Raw genomic sequence first — 17,508 nt, 5'->3', positions numbered from 1 at the left:
GTTGTGTAAATATCTTTCATTTGAGTTCGCATCAAGATATTTTTATGCTTGTGTTTTTGCTTTAGCGAAACCTGTGGTCTGCAGTAGTATCATTCACTCTTATACCTCTCTGCTAATGATGAGCAGGCTTTGTTTGTTGTGGCTACGTTCTGGATTATTTTTTGTTTAATCTGTCTAGACAGTCATCGGAGGCTCTGTTACCTGGATAGTATCCAGTTCCTGTTCCAGCACCTCCTGCTCCAATCCCAGCACCAGCTGGTACGTACACACCTGGAGCACACAACAGACAAAACAAAAGGTCATGACCAACACGGGGAACATTAGCCAAGACAGTTTTCGGCCATTAATGTTTCTTTTTTTTCTTTTTTTTTTGCCCAGCATTTCTAAACAATGACCCTGTTCGTTGGACAAACATTCTCACACATTCATCATCCGTGACCCAGACAGAACAAGTGAAATCTGTCCTTGACGCTCAGACACATGCGCCTCAGGTCATTGAAGCCATGGTGTGTACACAATGAAGCATGAACACAGCACTTCCAGACAGAGCCAGAGTAAAACCACCGCAAAAAAGAAAAAAAAAAACAAGAAGAAAAACTTTACAGGCTTGATTAGGCGAAACTTCCAATTGTTTTCGTTCAGATGAGGTATTGCAGTTGGAAATCTTCTCTCGGAGAGCTGCTGCTGCTGCTGCAACACTGTGAACACCGTCAACCCCCACCACCATCCCCTAGCCTCATTTCCTAGCAGACTTCTGGCCGCGGACCAGAGTAACTCCTGAGATGGTCGTTCTGGATCCCAGACACGGTGGCCTCATGTGTGCAAGGAACAACAACAGAAAATAAAAGAAAGGGAGGATGAAAAAACGACTCCAGTTGTTCTGGGACGGCTAACAGCTATAAGTCCAACGGGACCTGTGAGCTAAGGCAAAAATTGCTAAGTTATATTTTTTGAGGGCAAGCCTGGCTTTTATCATAAAACGGAGCGATCGGGGCTCCAGGATCGTGATGATTATGTTTAATGGTTCTTACATGTGTTGGGGGGCCAATTAATTTGAACCACATGTCAAAGAAGTTCATGTGTTTATTAGCAAATACTGTGTGAACACTGCGTTTTGAGCTCCGTCCACCGAGCGCGGCCATTAGGGGAAGGACATTACAAGGTATTACTGTCCGATCCAGTAGAACGAAAGATTTCCAACGCACGCCACTGAAAAACGCCAAAAAAGGAACAATGCGTTGCACTGAAGAAGGCTCTGACCTTTTCTCTAACAAACTCTGACATATTTATTGGGTTGGTGCCATAAAAGCATCATTTTTTTGTTTCTGTTGTACAGCCAAGGTTAAGAAAATGAGCAGTGAGTGTCAATCAGTGGAAACCAATGAAATGCAAAATCCACCCCAGAAAAACATACCTAAGGAATCAACTCTTGGATTGGGTTGTAAGGATGTTGTGACATATGCGCGATACTGCAAGATTTGAGATTAAAAAAAGCATGTGATGACTGACTGGCAAAGACAATGAGCCATGAAGAATATTTTCTGTCATGAAAATCTACACTGCAAAATCATAAAGTGTTGATATAACTGTCAAGTTGTTTATGTTGAATTCAGCAAAGACAACACAGTGGTATTTACTTACACAGTCCAAAACTGAGCCCAAAATCTGATTGGGACTGGGATTTTTTTGTGTGTGTCTGTTTTTGTTTAAGAGGAAAATTCTTTTCTTCTTGACCAAAGATGGTCAGCTGCAATGAAGGACAATTAGCCATGTCATTTTTTTTTTTTTTTTAATTTATTGTTCGGCTGCGGCATAAATGGGACCAGTCATTGTTATCCGTGACCACATGCTGAACTAATGGGACAGATGAGAAGGAGGCTGCCATTTAACTCAACCTGACAGCCAGAGGATCATGGAGCTGGACCATGGTGGAGCTGATCATTTCTTGAGGTTTGGCCTTGTCATAAATAAAAATCCTGCAGGCTAAAATGGAAATTAGGAATAAATAATAATGTCCAGTGTTCTGTGGTTGATTATCAAATGGCTAAATCAATATGTGTGTGTGTGTGTGTGTGTGTGTCCATGCTATTGGTTCCATGGGAGAGATCTTAGGTGCAGGCTCCCCACACGGCGGAGGTGGAGTGATTGTTCTTAACTCTGCTGCTTCGTTTCAGAATCAAAAGGAGGATTTCCTGTCTCGGCACTGCGAGCGAGGCAAGAGGGAGTGTGTGTCTGCTCCAGTTTTCCTTTTGCTTCGAATCCCATCGTGCTACTGTACCACTTTTTACAGAGTGCATCAGGTTCGCCGTGGCCACGCATCCAAATAAGGCACGCACTGACCTCTGCCAAGTGACCCGACCTACACCTCAATAAATTTTGAAGATTTCTTCATGATTGTCCTAATTATTGTCATCATCATCATCATCATCATCGTCATCATGCGCTTACGTTCCTTGTGAACTCAGCCAGGTCATGGGAATGTGCTGGAATGTGGGGGGAAGACGAGATTGACTTGTGGAGCACGAGGGATTTAGACGAGGCAGAATTTATTTCTCAGTCGACTCCAGTCAAGAGTTTGCCCCGAGTGTTTGTGATATGATTAATGCTGAACTGGTGAATAACAAACAAAGAACGAAGGAGAAGATGTGAATATTTACTACCAGGCGCTGACTTTTATTAGTGATCTGATCTTACCGAACCACCGGTTAGAAGAAGCCATTACTTACAACTATATTACAGTACTCAGCTTGGGGCAGATTCATTGCACTGGAGCACACAGACAAGAGATGTGAGAGAATTTTATAATTTATGCTCGACAGCGTGTAAAAGCAAAGACAGGGAAGCGTCGATACAGTAAATCACTGCCTTGTTAGAAGCTGCGGCGATTAATGAGCTCCCTTGTTATCGGTTAAATACAATGACTGTTGTGAACTGAGCTATTTTCTGTTTGCGGTCGGAGCCCAGAGTTGCTCCGAGCGCATTAAGAGGGCGATGACGTACGTACATGCACTCGCAGGAATCCCGACAGTCATTTGAATTTATCATCACTCCGGTTTGGGCTTGAGCGCGTTCCAACTGTAAAGACTCGCTCAGAGCGGACGGAGCGTCGGTGAAGTCGGAGTGAAGCGAGTCATCGGCATAAGACGGTCTGAGAATGACACATTGACACTTCCTGCCATGTTTTTCTATTTCCGTGTGGATGTCTAGAAAGCGTAGACGCCGTTGTATTTTCACGTCAAGCTCTCTCCATATGGGTCTTCGATCAATGGGCTGGAATTTTGGCTTTTCAGTCGTCACGGGCTATAAAGTGGGATCCATTTGGGAAACCCTCAGTCCCAGGTACAGCATCTGTCTGCTGCCATGTGGAATAATCATGGGTTATCATTGGTTCATGAATATGAAAAATAAAAAAACATTAAAAGAAAAATCATTTCACTTTTTAAATTCCTCTTTTGAAATGTACTGTACCCTGCAGAGACTGTGCAATAGTCTGTTTTATACACGGACTTGGATGTGGTGTGACTGCTTATACGAAATCAACAGAAAGGTGAACTTCCAAACTTTGCAGCATGTAGAGAGAGGAAGGAATCTTGTGGCCTTGAGGATGATTGGTGGAGTGGGAATGATCATGTGGGCATTTCTGAACAGCCTACATCTATGAAGCTGCAGGAACCAAAGGTCTGAACTGGTGCTTCAAATCTTCAATCTGAGAGGAATTCAAACACTCTTAAAACATTTTAGTTGTTTTTTTTTTGTCTGGATTTGTTATGAAAACCTCAAATTACTTTAATTTAACTAATTTCTATCTAAGTGATTTCTATAATCTCCTGGCAAACCTCAGAAAACATAAGATGTCACTCATCTATGGTTTTAGACAAAGACTGACTTTAATGGACCACTGGTTGGTAGGAAAGTTCTTACTTACTCATAATGTACACATTATATGGCTATTAAACTCATTTGCAGCTTCGTGGCAAATTTCAGCTTTGCAAGGCATCACAAATCACACACAGGGCAAAGAAAAATATTCCCCAGTACAACATGTGGTTGGAAATTCTACGCATATAAGGTCTTAAGGGTGAATTTTTCCTTTAAGGGGGAAAATTATGTCGCTACTCAACACTTTCATGTCATTATTAAATCCCAAATCTCACACGACAGGACACTCGCAGAGAAATTTCGCAATCAGAATTTTATTTCCAGAGGATTCAGGTCGGTGTTTATACAAACTCAACCACTACAATGCATGAAAACCTCAAAGGCTTCTATAAAAATCATTTTCATACACAACATATGCGGATGTGTACATGTTTTGGTTTCTTCAGTTCCTTTGTTTGGAATTTCGATAAAATGACGTAGCTCACCAGACACAAGCTAACAGGTGAAAAGGACGGTTTCCAGCCCTTTGTGTGTTCAGTTTCGTATAAAGTCATGTTTTGATTGTCGGCCTGGAAAGTAGGAAGCGACATGTTTATCAACTGTTTCGCCGGGAAAGATCATTCATTTGATATCGTGCCTCAGCATCAATATGGGTGATACAGCCAACAGGGGAAAAAAATCGACATTATTCATGAATTTATCTACAAATTAGAGTCTAAGTGGAAAATTATTACTGGCACGAAACACCTCATTTTATGGGGGATATGGGTTACTGGGCCCACGAATAATGAGTGAATAGCAGACACTTTGGGAAACTGTAAGTCATAACTTGTTTTGTTATTGAATCAAACTGAAGCCAATGACAGATTTTTCCATAGTACCTCCCATGTTTATGACAGTTTTTACAATTGCTCTTTGTGACTTGAAAGAGTTTAGTTTTACCTCATTTACAACAAGATGGTGAGTAATGTGACATTTCCACGACCCTGTGCTGTGGTCCTGTAGTAATTGGCCTTTTACTAAATAATTTAATGTCGGAGAGTTGATGGAACATGCATGGCAATCAGGCCTGAGAGCACATACACAACACCCACATATGCAACCTCACAAGAGTTAACTATGGCCGCCGCCTCCACTACGAAAGACTTACACAAGCATTACTATTTGTGACTGCACGGTGTTGTGCTCACCGTGCACACTGCTTGGGAAGTCCAAAGGAAAACTATACTCTAATGTGTTTATACCACTTTAGCCACCTGATCCTTTCACAGCTCTGTAACACTATTTCCATCACTTTTGATAAAAAATCAAAAATACGGTCTGGCAAACTAACAACTGTTTGCTACATTCGAGTCCAAAACCACTGTCCCAGAAAAGAAAAGGTTTGGTTCTGTCCTCATGGAAAGCTCTCATAGCTCAGCCTCCAGCAACAGAGCGGTGAAGAAAACACTGTGGTTTTTGGCTCACTTGCTTGTCCCGTTATCAGACATGTGACAGCTGGCTTACTATCAGTCACCCATGCACTGTCTATTTTCCACAGCATGTTGGAGGGAGGAGGAGGAAAGTGCGAGGACCATCTCCAAAGAAAAAAATCAAAGGGAAAATCAATCTTAGTCTCACAACGACCCCACCTGACTTAACCTTCTCTTCTCTGTGTCATTGACACTTGTGTAAAAGCATGCAATGTGAAGTACGGTATGCACTGGCAAACAAGCAGCTCACAGCCTACGGGTGGTGATATTTTAACGTCCGAGAAGACCCGATCCTAATCTCTCCAGCGCTGCCTTTGGGTGTCTCGACTGGAGCCGTCCCACTGGGAACTGACGGGATCATTACAACATTTTGGAAAGACATTCTTTGAAACTAAAAAAAGGGTTTTGGAAGAGCGCTGCTCTCTCTTCAGAGCTGAACATGACTAATGAATAAGCCATGGTTGAAGATAACCATCAACCATGTGAAATCACTAAACGCTCGTGGAACAAACAGTTCATGTTATGACTCTATTCCAGAAACTGATTTATGTGATAGTATCACACAGTAGAACTGACACAGTTACGGGTGCCATAAAGAACTATTAACTACACACTACGCAGTTCACGCAATGTTGTTGTTTTTTGTCCTGTAAGATACATGTGAAATGAAGTGATGCAACTTATGGAGTTCTGCGATGTTAAGCAGAACGCATAAATCTTGTTTTGTAAATGGTTTTTCTTTGGAAGGAACTCTGTGAATTGCGAAAAACAACATGACCGAATGAAGAAGCATCAATCATATTTATGAATGAGATATTGGCATTTCCACTTTACATTCATCCCAACGAGGACAAAAGGAGTTTATGGAGCCGAAGGGATAAGTGATTTATGTCAGAGAGGAGAAAATGCTCATCATCAGTGTGCAGACGCTGTGTGGGAACTGGAGATGCTCTGCACTTCTAAAATCTAACAAAACACTTAGAAAGAATGTAATTTCGTTTTGTTTAGACCAACTGATTGATGCAATAGGTCTTAAGATGTCATGTCGACGCCCCCGCCCCCCTCCCTCCCACAAAAAAAAAAAAAACTCCACTGAAACTAATACAACACAGCATACAATGTTTTCATGCCAGAGGATTTTGATTAAATTGACGTAATGTGTTTAATCAGAATTTCATTTTTCTTACCATCCTCTCTCATCAGTTATGGGCTTTTTATTAGAAAATATTTTCATACTAACGTTGCGCTCATGCTGTCATGTAAACCCAGGAAAGCTTGGACATCAGTGCGCAGTGGTGGGTCAAGATGAAAACATTCCTGACAGGAGCCATTTCAGATTGCTGGCCCATCGAGATTGACTCCTCGCAGCTCTCGGGCCTGGTGAGGGCTGCTTACAGAGTGGCTGGAATGAATCATCTGAGTTAATGTGCTTCTTTGTTGAAAACTTGGCACCGGTTGAGAGCAGACCAAACATCTGACTGGGAGATGCTAGGGACTGACATTTATCCACAACCGCAGAGCGAGAGCTGAACAAATTATTAACTGATATGTGTTTTTAAGCGAAGTTGAAGACTGGCTACTATGCAAATACCTTCGCAATAACGCCGCACATGTGTCGAGGTAATGCAAAAGCGATGCATCACACACACATGGAGTTACACCCTGGACGTTTGGCGTGTGGTCTCTACGAATTACGTGTCTATTAAAACAACCCGTCCGTCGCAAAACTCTGGTCCCAACAACAATCTTAACAGTAGTTACAGTCGAAATGGTGATAGGAAAACCTGTTGGCCAAAGTGTTAGTAATCGTTTCTGGCGAGGGGGCTTTGATACAAGAGAGCGACTTCCAAGCCACGCAGCGTGCTTTGATGTAAAAACCGTCCAATCTCCTAACGCTTTCCCAGGACGTTTGCCAGGCCGAGACATGAATGCGTGGAATAACAGCTCTTTCACAACAGCAAAACCCAAAGTCAGTCGGTGCTTGTAACCAAAGGGCTTCTGCCCAAATGAGTACTAAATGAGGTCACCTCGTTGCAAATTACACCATACCATTCAAAATCAACAAATTAAAATGCCTTCGTGGGTCCAACATGAAAAAAATTTGAACAAAAACCCAACTGAAGCAAAACGTCTGTGTCTTTGCTCAGACAGTACTTAAAATGGTCTATTTCTTTAACTGCAGTGTGGAGCTGTTGAGCGCCCGGGATGACTATGTGTCACATTAATCCAGCATGCTGTGGCTGGCACTCAGGCTTGCCAGAAGAGGGATTAGAGCCAAAGAGGTGTTCACAGCACACGCTACCAATAAAAAACCTTAAAGCACCACTTCTTCTGGTGGGGAATCAAAGACAATCAAGTTTAGGTATCTGCCCGTAATGGCCGTGTAAATGCTGCAATCCATCACCGGTGCTTTGTGACAGCCCGAGCACGCCATCCACGTCTGCGTCGATTTTTCGTTCCGACCTCACCTATATACAGCCGGCTACGCGAGAGTGTCACTGAACTGATTAATGTATGAAATTCCTCTGAAGTCCCGCTGCTGCCGGACACAGCCAACGCCAAATGAGGCAAACTGGCTTTCAGCTCGCACTAAAGAAAACATCACACAACCTCTTTAATTCTTTGGAGACGGTGAAGGAACAGAGCAGCTAACCCCCCCTCCCTCTCTCCTTCTTCATCTCCCACGGGGTCTCTCTGCCCGTCAGCGTTTGTGCCATTAAACTTTGCGTCTTGTCATAAAAACCCAAACAGATGACTTTGGCGCGCGTCCACCGGTTGGTAATTGAGGCTTTCTGTGGGGATTACGACACGCTGTTCGTCAAGAGGAGCGGGAAACTCGATACCTACTCAAAGTCGGTGTCATTTCGCAACGAATTTACGAGAACCCGGCGAGCTATTCACTCTTCTTTTTTTATTGGAGCAAGTGGAGGAACAAGCCTGATTAAATTCCTATAGGCTGAGGAATCCATTCGAGGAATTTTATCAGCCGCCTTGGCCTGGGTTTGATTCAGTTATCATATGTAGAAATATGAAAGCGGGGCCACCGAGTCCAAGCTGCATCGACCCTAATTTATTTTGATGAGGAAAAGAATCCATGTCTATTCATTTTTGTTTGTGGAATGTGAAATAAATCTGCCTGCTTCCATAAATAACAAACATACCTGCGCATAGTCAAAGGGCGACATGACAGCGGATATATTTATTAACAAACGCCTTCACAGATGTTTCCTCAAGGACTATAACTCATTTACACTTGCGGATGGAAAACATTCAGACTGGCCTCGCACTCGATTCGAGGGGGGATTTTTCGCAAAGTGTTAAGAGGTGTTTTCTGCGCAGAGGCATTAAATGAACGCTTGTGCGCTAATGAGGTTCGAGTTACTCACACGTAATTGACCCCTTGGAACAAGTGGAGTGTTTTTTTCAATTTCACTTCCAAGTCAGAGTACACACAGACACAGATGGGAGTAGTTTGAACGCCACAGAAATGTTTGATATGGACGGATTCAACACTCACTTGAGATCAAAGTTGCGCTCCTAAGCCAGTGTTGATATTTGTTGGCTCCTTTACCTGCCATATATTTTTTGCCTGAATGCACCTTGAAATCTCAACTGAAATGTGGCTGGCACAGAGAGAAGGAGGGATAAATCTGCTACGAGACAGAGAAAAGAAGGGCAAAGAAATTTTCAGACGACACAATCTACAACCTGACAGAGAGAGACGTTGTCAACAAGATCGAATTAGAGCAGCGAGGAAAAATGAGCCTTTATTTGGACAAAGTATTCCTTTGAGGAATCTAACAATAATGCATCTGAGAGGAGACATGGACACTCAAGAGATAAGGAGGTTAAACAGCTGTGACTTTTACACAAATAAATACAACGAATATATACTTGACTCCAGCAAACCCCGGGCCCAGATGCTAAGCATGTTTTCCAGTTGGGGGCTGGATAATTCGGAGAAACCTCGGCCAAAACAAAGAGCGAGAACTAAATCAAAGCGACGAAGAAACGGGAGAAAAAGCAAACACGCACAGGCTGGATGAGAGCTGGAGGAATTGCATGCTCACAGCCTCTCACTGTCACTTTCTGTCTGTCTGAAACAAGAAAGGCTGCAACCTTGAGCTGCACTCGAAAACTAAACCCCCTAAAATCTGCTCGTCCACGCTCAAGGTGACACTCACACACACACACACACACACTCTCCCGGTCCAGCTGGGAGTTCATCAGGGGTGAATTTAAACTGTGCAGAGTGGGAAAAAAATGAGCAGCTGCAGCTCTCACTTCCTGACATGTTATAGGACAGAGTCTGCAGCATGTAAACATACATATAAAGTTTCAGTTTCAGTTTATTCTAGTCTATATTTACTGATATTGTCCAATATCCTAATGTGATTATATAGTTAGGATGCACAGTTATCTCTGTAACACAGATATCTGACCATGCTGTGACACTGAACCTCACTTCTAAGACCAGACATGGACATATAAACATGATGAGAAGAACTATTTTCCTTCTATTTATCGCAGCATCTTGTTTAACTGCAGTGTGACGGGACACCTCTATTAAAGGATTGAATGCCTTTGCAGAAGCTCAGTCTCACTAAACAGCCTTCACTTTTACACAAGAGCAGAGGAGTTTTATATTATCCATTTATTTAAATCACCAAACCAAAAATGCATAGCAATGCAACTGCAGATTTGTCATTTTGAAGTTATAGCTGGAATTAAGCCAAAAGAAACAATAAAACATTCAAAGTTAACACTAAGTTTATTTCATATAAATGTAAACTAAGTTACACTGCAACAGATAAACATGGGTTATAGTTCACATAAGATTTCAGTTAAATTGTTGTTTAGTAGCAGAATCAGCAAACTTTTAATTACATGCCTCTGAGGGGCAAAAATGCACATACAAAAAAAGAAATTGCACCTGCTCTAAGTCTGTGATTGGTGCAGCAAAGATCATGGCTCAGTTCACCTATGACATACACTTACCTCCTTGTAGAGAGGGCTGAATCAGTGCTAAGAGGAAGAGTCCACAGAAGAGCAACAGAATGTTTCTGTTAGCCATCTCGCTCCAAAATGCACCACCCCTCTCCCGATCAGCTGGTTTTATTCTCTTCTAGCTAATTACCACTAGCCCGAAGTTGGGAGAAAAGGTGAAAAAAGGGAAAAGATATGAGACCTGACGTAATTAAGAGAGGGCAAAGACTCTGGTTCAATGGATCACTTTTCTTTTTTTCCTCCTCTATGTCTGGTGTTGCTGTTTTTATTCTGGTCACTCCTGCCAACAGTACAGACACTGCTGCCAGCAAGGAAAGAGAGAGAGAGAGAGGGAAAGACACACACACACAAAGGGGGAGAGAGAGAGGGAGAGACAGCCCCCCCCCACTCTCATCCAGAAGGAATTGAACTGTCTGCCAAGCATTTGCATGGATACGGAGCGTACTTATCTGTGAGAGTCAAGAGGGAGACTGAGGAAGAGCAAACCACATACCCAGATAATTACCTCTTCTCTGTGGCTCTAATTTCCAGCTGCTTGGTTTTCAACACAAGCAGCGACATTAGTTTTTTACTGTTTCTCTTGAGCAAGTGATCCCTAAAGCTTTGAGGTAGAATGAAAAGAAAACGGCAACTATCAGCATGTGTGCAGAAAATAAGAAAAATTACAAACTCACTGGCTGCAGGAGCGAGAGGGAAATGCAGAGCGTACAGCACCTGCGTGGAGAAGTGACACAACTGTCAGCATCACTACTCAGTGTGTACAGAGATGGATGTAGCCCAGCTCACCCAGCATACTGTCACCTTAACACCATTTGAATAGGTGAGTTATATAAAAATGAACCCATGGCACCAATAACAAGGTGTAAATCAGCTAAACACGTTGACTTCTGCTGTAAAGTTGGGCATGTTAACATGGGACTGACCCACTTTTACCCGGCCTCCAGTGGCCATGGGAGGACCTGCATTCACACACACACACACACACCGAGCAAAGCAGCAACCTCAGCCTGCTGCTCTGTGCAGCCTCTCAGACATTTCAACACCTCTCAGACGTAGAGCAAGGACCGTAGACTGTTTACAACAATGGTAGACTGTTTACAACGTTGGAAGTATCCTCTGTGATGTCACCCAGAGGTTTCTTAAGAGCAAGGCTGCTCAACCAACGTTGCCATCTTCAGGGGTGGAAAGTAACGAGTTACATTTACTCAAGTTACTGTAATTAAGTAGCTTTTTTGTGTACTTGTACTTTTTTGAGTAATTTTTAAAATCAGTACTTTTACTTTTACTTGAGTACATATTGTTGGAAGAAATGTACTTAGTTACATTTTAAATAGCTTAAGTTACAAAGTAAAAAATATATAACTCTGTGTAGGTTGTCAAAAGTAGCTACGCTGCTGCCGCCTCTCTCTCTCTCTCTCTCTCTCTCTCTCTCTCTCTCTCTCTCTCTCTCTCTCTGTCCCTTCACAGATGCACACAGCAGCAGCAGGTACACACCTCTTTCCCCCTCACCGCTACGTGAGTTAGTGCATAACAGGGCTCGTCGCTATGTTGTCGTCTTAATATTAGCCATTAGCCACAGCTAGCGGTTAAAAGCTGACGTTAATGATTAAAGACAACGTTATCAGGCATGTCCATCTATTTGGCATCGTTTATGGTGACCGTGCCAGACACACCGGGGCTGAAGGCCGGACCGGCAGTCCGTTGAGTTAAATGTAGGAGCCCAGTCAGATCCATGGCCATGCTCAGAGGAACAGACAAGCAGCCCACTGCTTCAGAGCAGTTACAGTAAAGAGGCAAGAGAGAGAGAACCTACAGTAACCCCCCCCCCCCTCCTCCTCCTCCTCCTCCTCCTCCTTGAGAGCAGACAGGAAAGACAGTAAAAAAAAAACAGGTGTGTGTGAGTGAAAGAGGGAGAGAGAGATTTTTCTTTTCTTTTTTTATCCGTATTGAAAATGGTATTGAGTATCGAATATTTTCCTTAATATCGAGATTGAGTTGAAAATTTCAGTATCATGATCATGATCGTGACAACCTTAGTGCCAGTAACTGTAACTGTCCATCTGATTGGCTCTGGACAACTGCAGTGTCAGAAGGTCAGAATCAAGTTGGTGCCACAGGAGCTAAAAGATGATGGAGACCAGTGTATCGATGGAGAAGGGGCAAATTTGGAACACAGAGACATGCACGGAGAATGTGAGGCCAATCTCTGGCCATTATAGCCCCCCCCCCCCCCCCCCAAAAAAAAAAAAGGAACTAAGTAACTTGTACTCTGAGTAAATTTTAAATGAACTACTTTTTACTTTTACTTGAGTAGATTTTTACACCAGTACTTTTACTTTTACTTGAGTAAAATTTCATCAAGGTAACTGTACTTTTACTTGAGTAGATTTTTTTGGTACTCTTTCCACCCCTGGCCATCTTAGCATTGCCTGACAAACCGAGCCATCCCCAGTTATTCATATCTTTAAGTTCTGAATAAAGGTTATAGCTTCAACTTTTTCATCAAAACGATTAATTTTTCAAAAATAATAGCCTACATCCACAGAACGTCTAGAGGGGTGCAGAATAAAGTAGTTTATAAAAGTAGTTTGTAGTGTTTTATACATTTTGACGTGTCCAAAATATATAAATATTTACATCTGGTTACATTGGCAACGTCGGCATGAAATTATCTCTGCCAACAGCATTAGTAGGCTACGTTGATGTCACATGAGGCAGAGCTCAGGGGGGGGGGCAGATCCTGATACACTGCAAAAATTCAAAATCTTACCAAGAATATTTGTCTTATTTCTAGTCAAAATGTAATTTCTAGTCAAAATAAATCTAAATATACTTAAAATAAGTATCATCACATTTAAAAAGTAGCTTGTTTTTAGACACTTTTAAATTTTTTCAAGCAAATTTTCCACTTTAACTCATTGAGTGCCAACCACGTAATTTCTCGTTTTTCGTTCCCATGCGTTGAGTGCCAACAACGTAATTTTACGTTTTTTGCTTTTTTTTTAAATTATGAAAATAGACACTTTAATACACATTATATGTAAATTTGGGGACTCTACGACGAGGAGAACTGAAATAGATGACGATCAAAGTCACATGACAGCTCATGATCTGGAAGTTTTTATCATAACTCGGCTTCTGCAAACGGAGTTCTGCATGCAGATGCAGCGCAGCTGCTCTGCTCTCACCCGCGCTGCTGCAGCAGCTCGGAGCTGAACCAGGAAGCTCTCAGCCGACAGTCCGCCCGGTCTTCAGCTGGAGCAACACCGTGTCCTCCCCAAAGTCCTCCCGCGGTAAAATCTGATGGTCTCTGGGCCAAAGCAGACCGGCATCACCGACCCGTACCACAGAAGGACCGCGACCACCGGCGGGACCGGTCTTCCCGAGCCGCGGTGGCCGACTGACCCTCACGCTCCGCGGGGAGAAGCTGTGACACGGCACGGTGCGTCTGTGTTATTGTTGTTTAGTGGCGCCCCCCCCGCCCCCGCTGGTGGTTTTGTGAATAGAACAACCATTGTTGTATATATTTATCTTATACGAGCCCTTTGATCCAGAAATGCGAGTGTCAGAAGAGCGACAGACACAAACAGCGCACCTTTCATAAAAGACGCTCTATCTCCTTTTCTAGAAAAAAAGGAGGGATTTTGGTGAAACCCAGCCATGTTTAGCTTGACTTTTCTCAGGAACAGAGGCACGTAGAAACAAACGGTTTGTGGCCACTTGAAGCATTAAGGTAAACCTTTCAATTGAGCCACAGTATGTGTTGGTGGCAATAATATAGAATACACTGTGGCTCTACATAAAAAGTCAAAAATGGTCTAAATTGCCGGTACACTTGACTAAAACTTTGGAAAGGAGCGCGGCACTCAATGAGTTAAATAAGTAGAAAAATCTGACAGTGGAGCAAGTTTTTCTTTCTTATTACAAGCACAAAAAAAACTTGCTTTCACTGGCAGATTTGTCTACTGAAAATTAGTTTGAAACAAGTGAAAATTATCTAAAAACAAGTAAATTTTTAGATGATGAGTCTTATTTTAAGTGGAAAGAGATTAGTTTTGACTAGAAATGAGACATTTTGACAAGAAATAAGACAAATATTCTTGGAAGGATTTTGAGTTTTTGCAGTGTAGCTCTGTAGAGAAATGGCATTGTGCTAATGCTAATGCTAACTAACGGTCAGCCGGTACTGTAACGTTTCCGGTGCATATATATCAGTAAAGTGTTCTTAGACATTGGGCCAGATGCAAGAATATGTTCGTTTTTTTTTCTTCTTTAATTTTATTGTACTTTTTCGTGTGGTGGAATTTTAGAGTGTGCCATGTCAGATTCACCAAACACTTGTATCACCTTAAAACAATTGTAAAACATGATGAATCCCACCTGTTCTAGATGAACGCCTGTTCCAGAGAAGAACTGACAAACTTTTGTCAGAAATAAAAGAACGCAGGAGCATACTTTTCTTTTTTAGTAGTGTTCATCATGGAATCAAGGTCCAAAGATGAATAAAGAATGGGAAAACTTACCATTACTGGTGCAGTAAACTCTGTCTCATCTTGCAAAAAAAAAAAAAAAAAAGAAGTGGTGTGACATGGAATTGGACTCAAAAAGACGTCTGTCAAACTTAAAGGAGGTGCATGACTGCAACAAGCGGAGGCCAAGAGGATACACAGGAAAGGAGAGTTTATGTGCCATCAATGGGAATGTGGCACTGTCAGGTGTCACAACTGATGAGCCCCTACTGGACACAGATTGATGCTGCAGCACGTGACAATGGTTAGCCTTTATTCCTCTACATTCACATGCATTTAAAATAAATTCCATATCTTAACACAGAAGGATACCTTATAGTGACCAGACAAATATCCTTAACCTGCCTCCCCTGTCCAAATGTTGCAAACTGAAGTAACATGGAAAGAAGTGCAAGACAACTTGTGCGATCATTTTCATTTATTCAGAGCAAAATCCCGTTCCTCCACCACCGTCTGATGCTCCAGGTTCCCGGCATGCTCCATGGACACAGGTGATCTCAGACGCGGTCCTAAAAAATCAAGAGGACATCTTTGTCATTGTCTGCAAACAACCTGCCTGCAGCCATGATGACATGAGTAAATCATTAAACGCACAAAGTGGCAGTGAAAGATACGATTTCTGTGTATTAATTAAGCAAATCGATGTATCGCTGTACAATAAAATCACTTTCCAAAAGGTCAACAGTGTCCCTAACCCTTTCTCAAGTGGATAAGAGTTCTGTAAAATAAAAGCAGCACCATACTGTACCTATGAATGAATTGTTGCCTCATCAGCATCTTCTCAGTCGACTCCTTGTGGGAGGCAATGTGGCATGTCCTCGGCAGGTTTTCTTTATATTACAACTCACAGTTTGAATGACTGGGACACAATTGAGTTGTCAACAGCAAATTTGTGTTGCTTTGGAGAACGGCAGGTTGGTTCGTGCTCGACTGCTACGACAGGTCTGCACCACTCGTAAATCCTGTTCGTACCTAAGAGAAAATCCGAAATACGGAAAAATCGGAGAATGTGGAAAATCCTCGTAAATCACTCATACGCATGATTTAAGAACGAATCTGTGTGTGTACGAGTGTTTTATGCATCCGGCCCGATGTGTTTGCTCTCTGCTGAACTATCCATATCTGCAAGCTTCCACGTGCAGCGATTACAACATTATTAAACCTTTGAGGGTTCTGTTTAGTTAAGGTTATGGAAAAGATCCTGCGTCTGGATGGAGACGGAGAAATTCAACAGTGACTTCCACAACATGTTTATTTACGTTTAATCAAGCTCAGACCAAAAGTGCTTGTGTTGCCCAAAGCCGCAGACGGGAAAGTGAATGTGAACTCAGGTCTGCAGACGGCAGACGCAGCCCTGCGGTTTGCACAGCTGCCACTGACCCACACCGTCCCCTGACAGCTCCGCCGGGCTCCATTCATTCAAAAGAAACATTGCCTTTGAATATAATCCAGCCAACAATTATGTTTGCCACCAGAAGATAATTGGAGAAACAATTTTAATAGTAAAAAAATATCATTTCTACTGTAGGAAACAGGGCTGAAGGTTGAAAAATAACTGCCATGACACTGCTGTATTTTCTTAAAACTCCCCTTTACTACCCACATATAATTTCAACACATTACTTTAAAACAACTTAACTCCTCTCACAGATAGTGTGTTGATAGAAGATCGGCTCCGGTGCTCCATCACTAACAGGACACATCCTCTCCAGGCACCTGGTGTGCAGATTCATCTTGGCTCGGCAGGTTGAGCCATTAATTAGGAAACACCTCACCGCTGACAAAGGCTGTCATTGTCCATCTTACTGTTCTGTCCCGGGACACATTTTTGGGATTTCAATTAGAAAAGCTCGAGCAGAGGTGCTTTTTTTTACTGGCAAAGGCTGCAGCCAAGGTGATTACTCTCTCAGACACAAACGTGACAGGCCGCGTTGTCTCACGCATGCTAATGGGTTTTGGTTTCCAAGACACACAGCATCCTTCATAGATGTGACGCCCGCCATTATGTTCATATTCCCTAGTGATGATTTCCTCGGTTAAGGTCAAGCATTCAAAGCAATATCAGCTGTTACAGGTTTGTTCAGACTGAATACAGAACATTTTTTTGTCATTTGAATGATGAAGTCCAGCTCCAGATAAGGTCATATTTTTCACCCGAGCAGGAATTATTTTCCATTTGAGCACGAGCACAGTCTCTGCAGTTTGTAACGGCACGAAGCAAATGCGTATGTGAGGTAGCAATAACTCAACGTGCATCAGGTTAACTGAATGTATACAAACAATGCAGAGCAACAGCAAGTTATCAACCACTCAGATCGGGTTTCCTTTGTACGCTCAGTGAATTGTTCAGAGTTGAATTCTCAGGATGTTTGTCATCTCATTGCATTGCTGTGGCCTACTACAGTACATGGTTCATAGCCAATTCTGACTTATAACTCCTTACACTGTTCCTATACGACACATACTGGAGTGATGACTTCAGCGGTGAGCCCAACATCTGTTTTTCTCAGTGAACTCACCCAATACATGAAAAAAGACACACAAAAAAAAAAAAATCAAGGACAAAGAAACATTTGAACTGCTCTCGGCTCGTATGATGATGATAAATCATTAGTTACAAT

General features: G+C 42.4%; 1 protein-coding gene across 1 annotated transcript in view; it reads right to left on the bottom strand.

Annotated features, from left to right (window-relative positions):
• The window catches only part of elna (elastin a), a 61,140-nt gene extending 50,491 nt beyond the window's left edge, over positions 1–10,649 (bottom strand). Inside the window, exons 1-2 of the mRNA XM_083984802.1 lie at positions 10,350–10,649; positions 202–270 (exon numbers count right to left, since the gene is read on the bottom strand). Coding sequence (XP_083840928.1) covers positions 202–270; positions 10,350–10,425 — 145 coding nt within the window. The 5' untranslated portion in view covers positions 10,426–10,649. The remainder of the gene's footprint in view (positions 1–201; positions 271–10,349) is intronic.
• Between the last annotated feature and the right edge of the window lie 6,859 nt (positions 10,650–17,508).

Source organism: Trachurus trachurus (assembly GCF_905171665.1).
Source record: "Trachurus trachurus genome assembly, chromosome: 13".
Classification (NCBI taxonomy): domain Eukaryota; kingdom Metazoa; phylum Chordata; class Actinopteri; order Carangiformes; family Carangidae; genus Trachurus; species Trachurus trachurus.
This window is presented reverse-complemented; position numbering and strand designations above follow the sequence as displayed.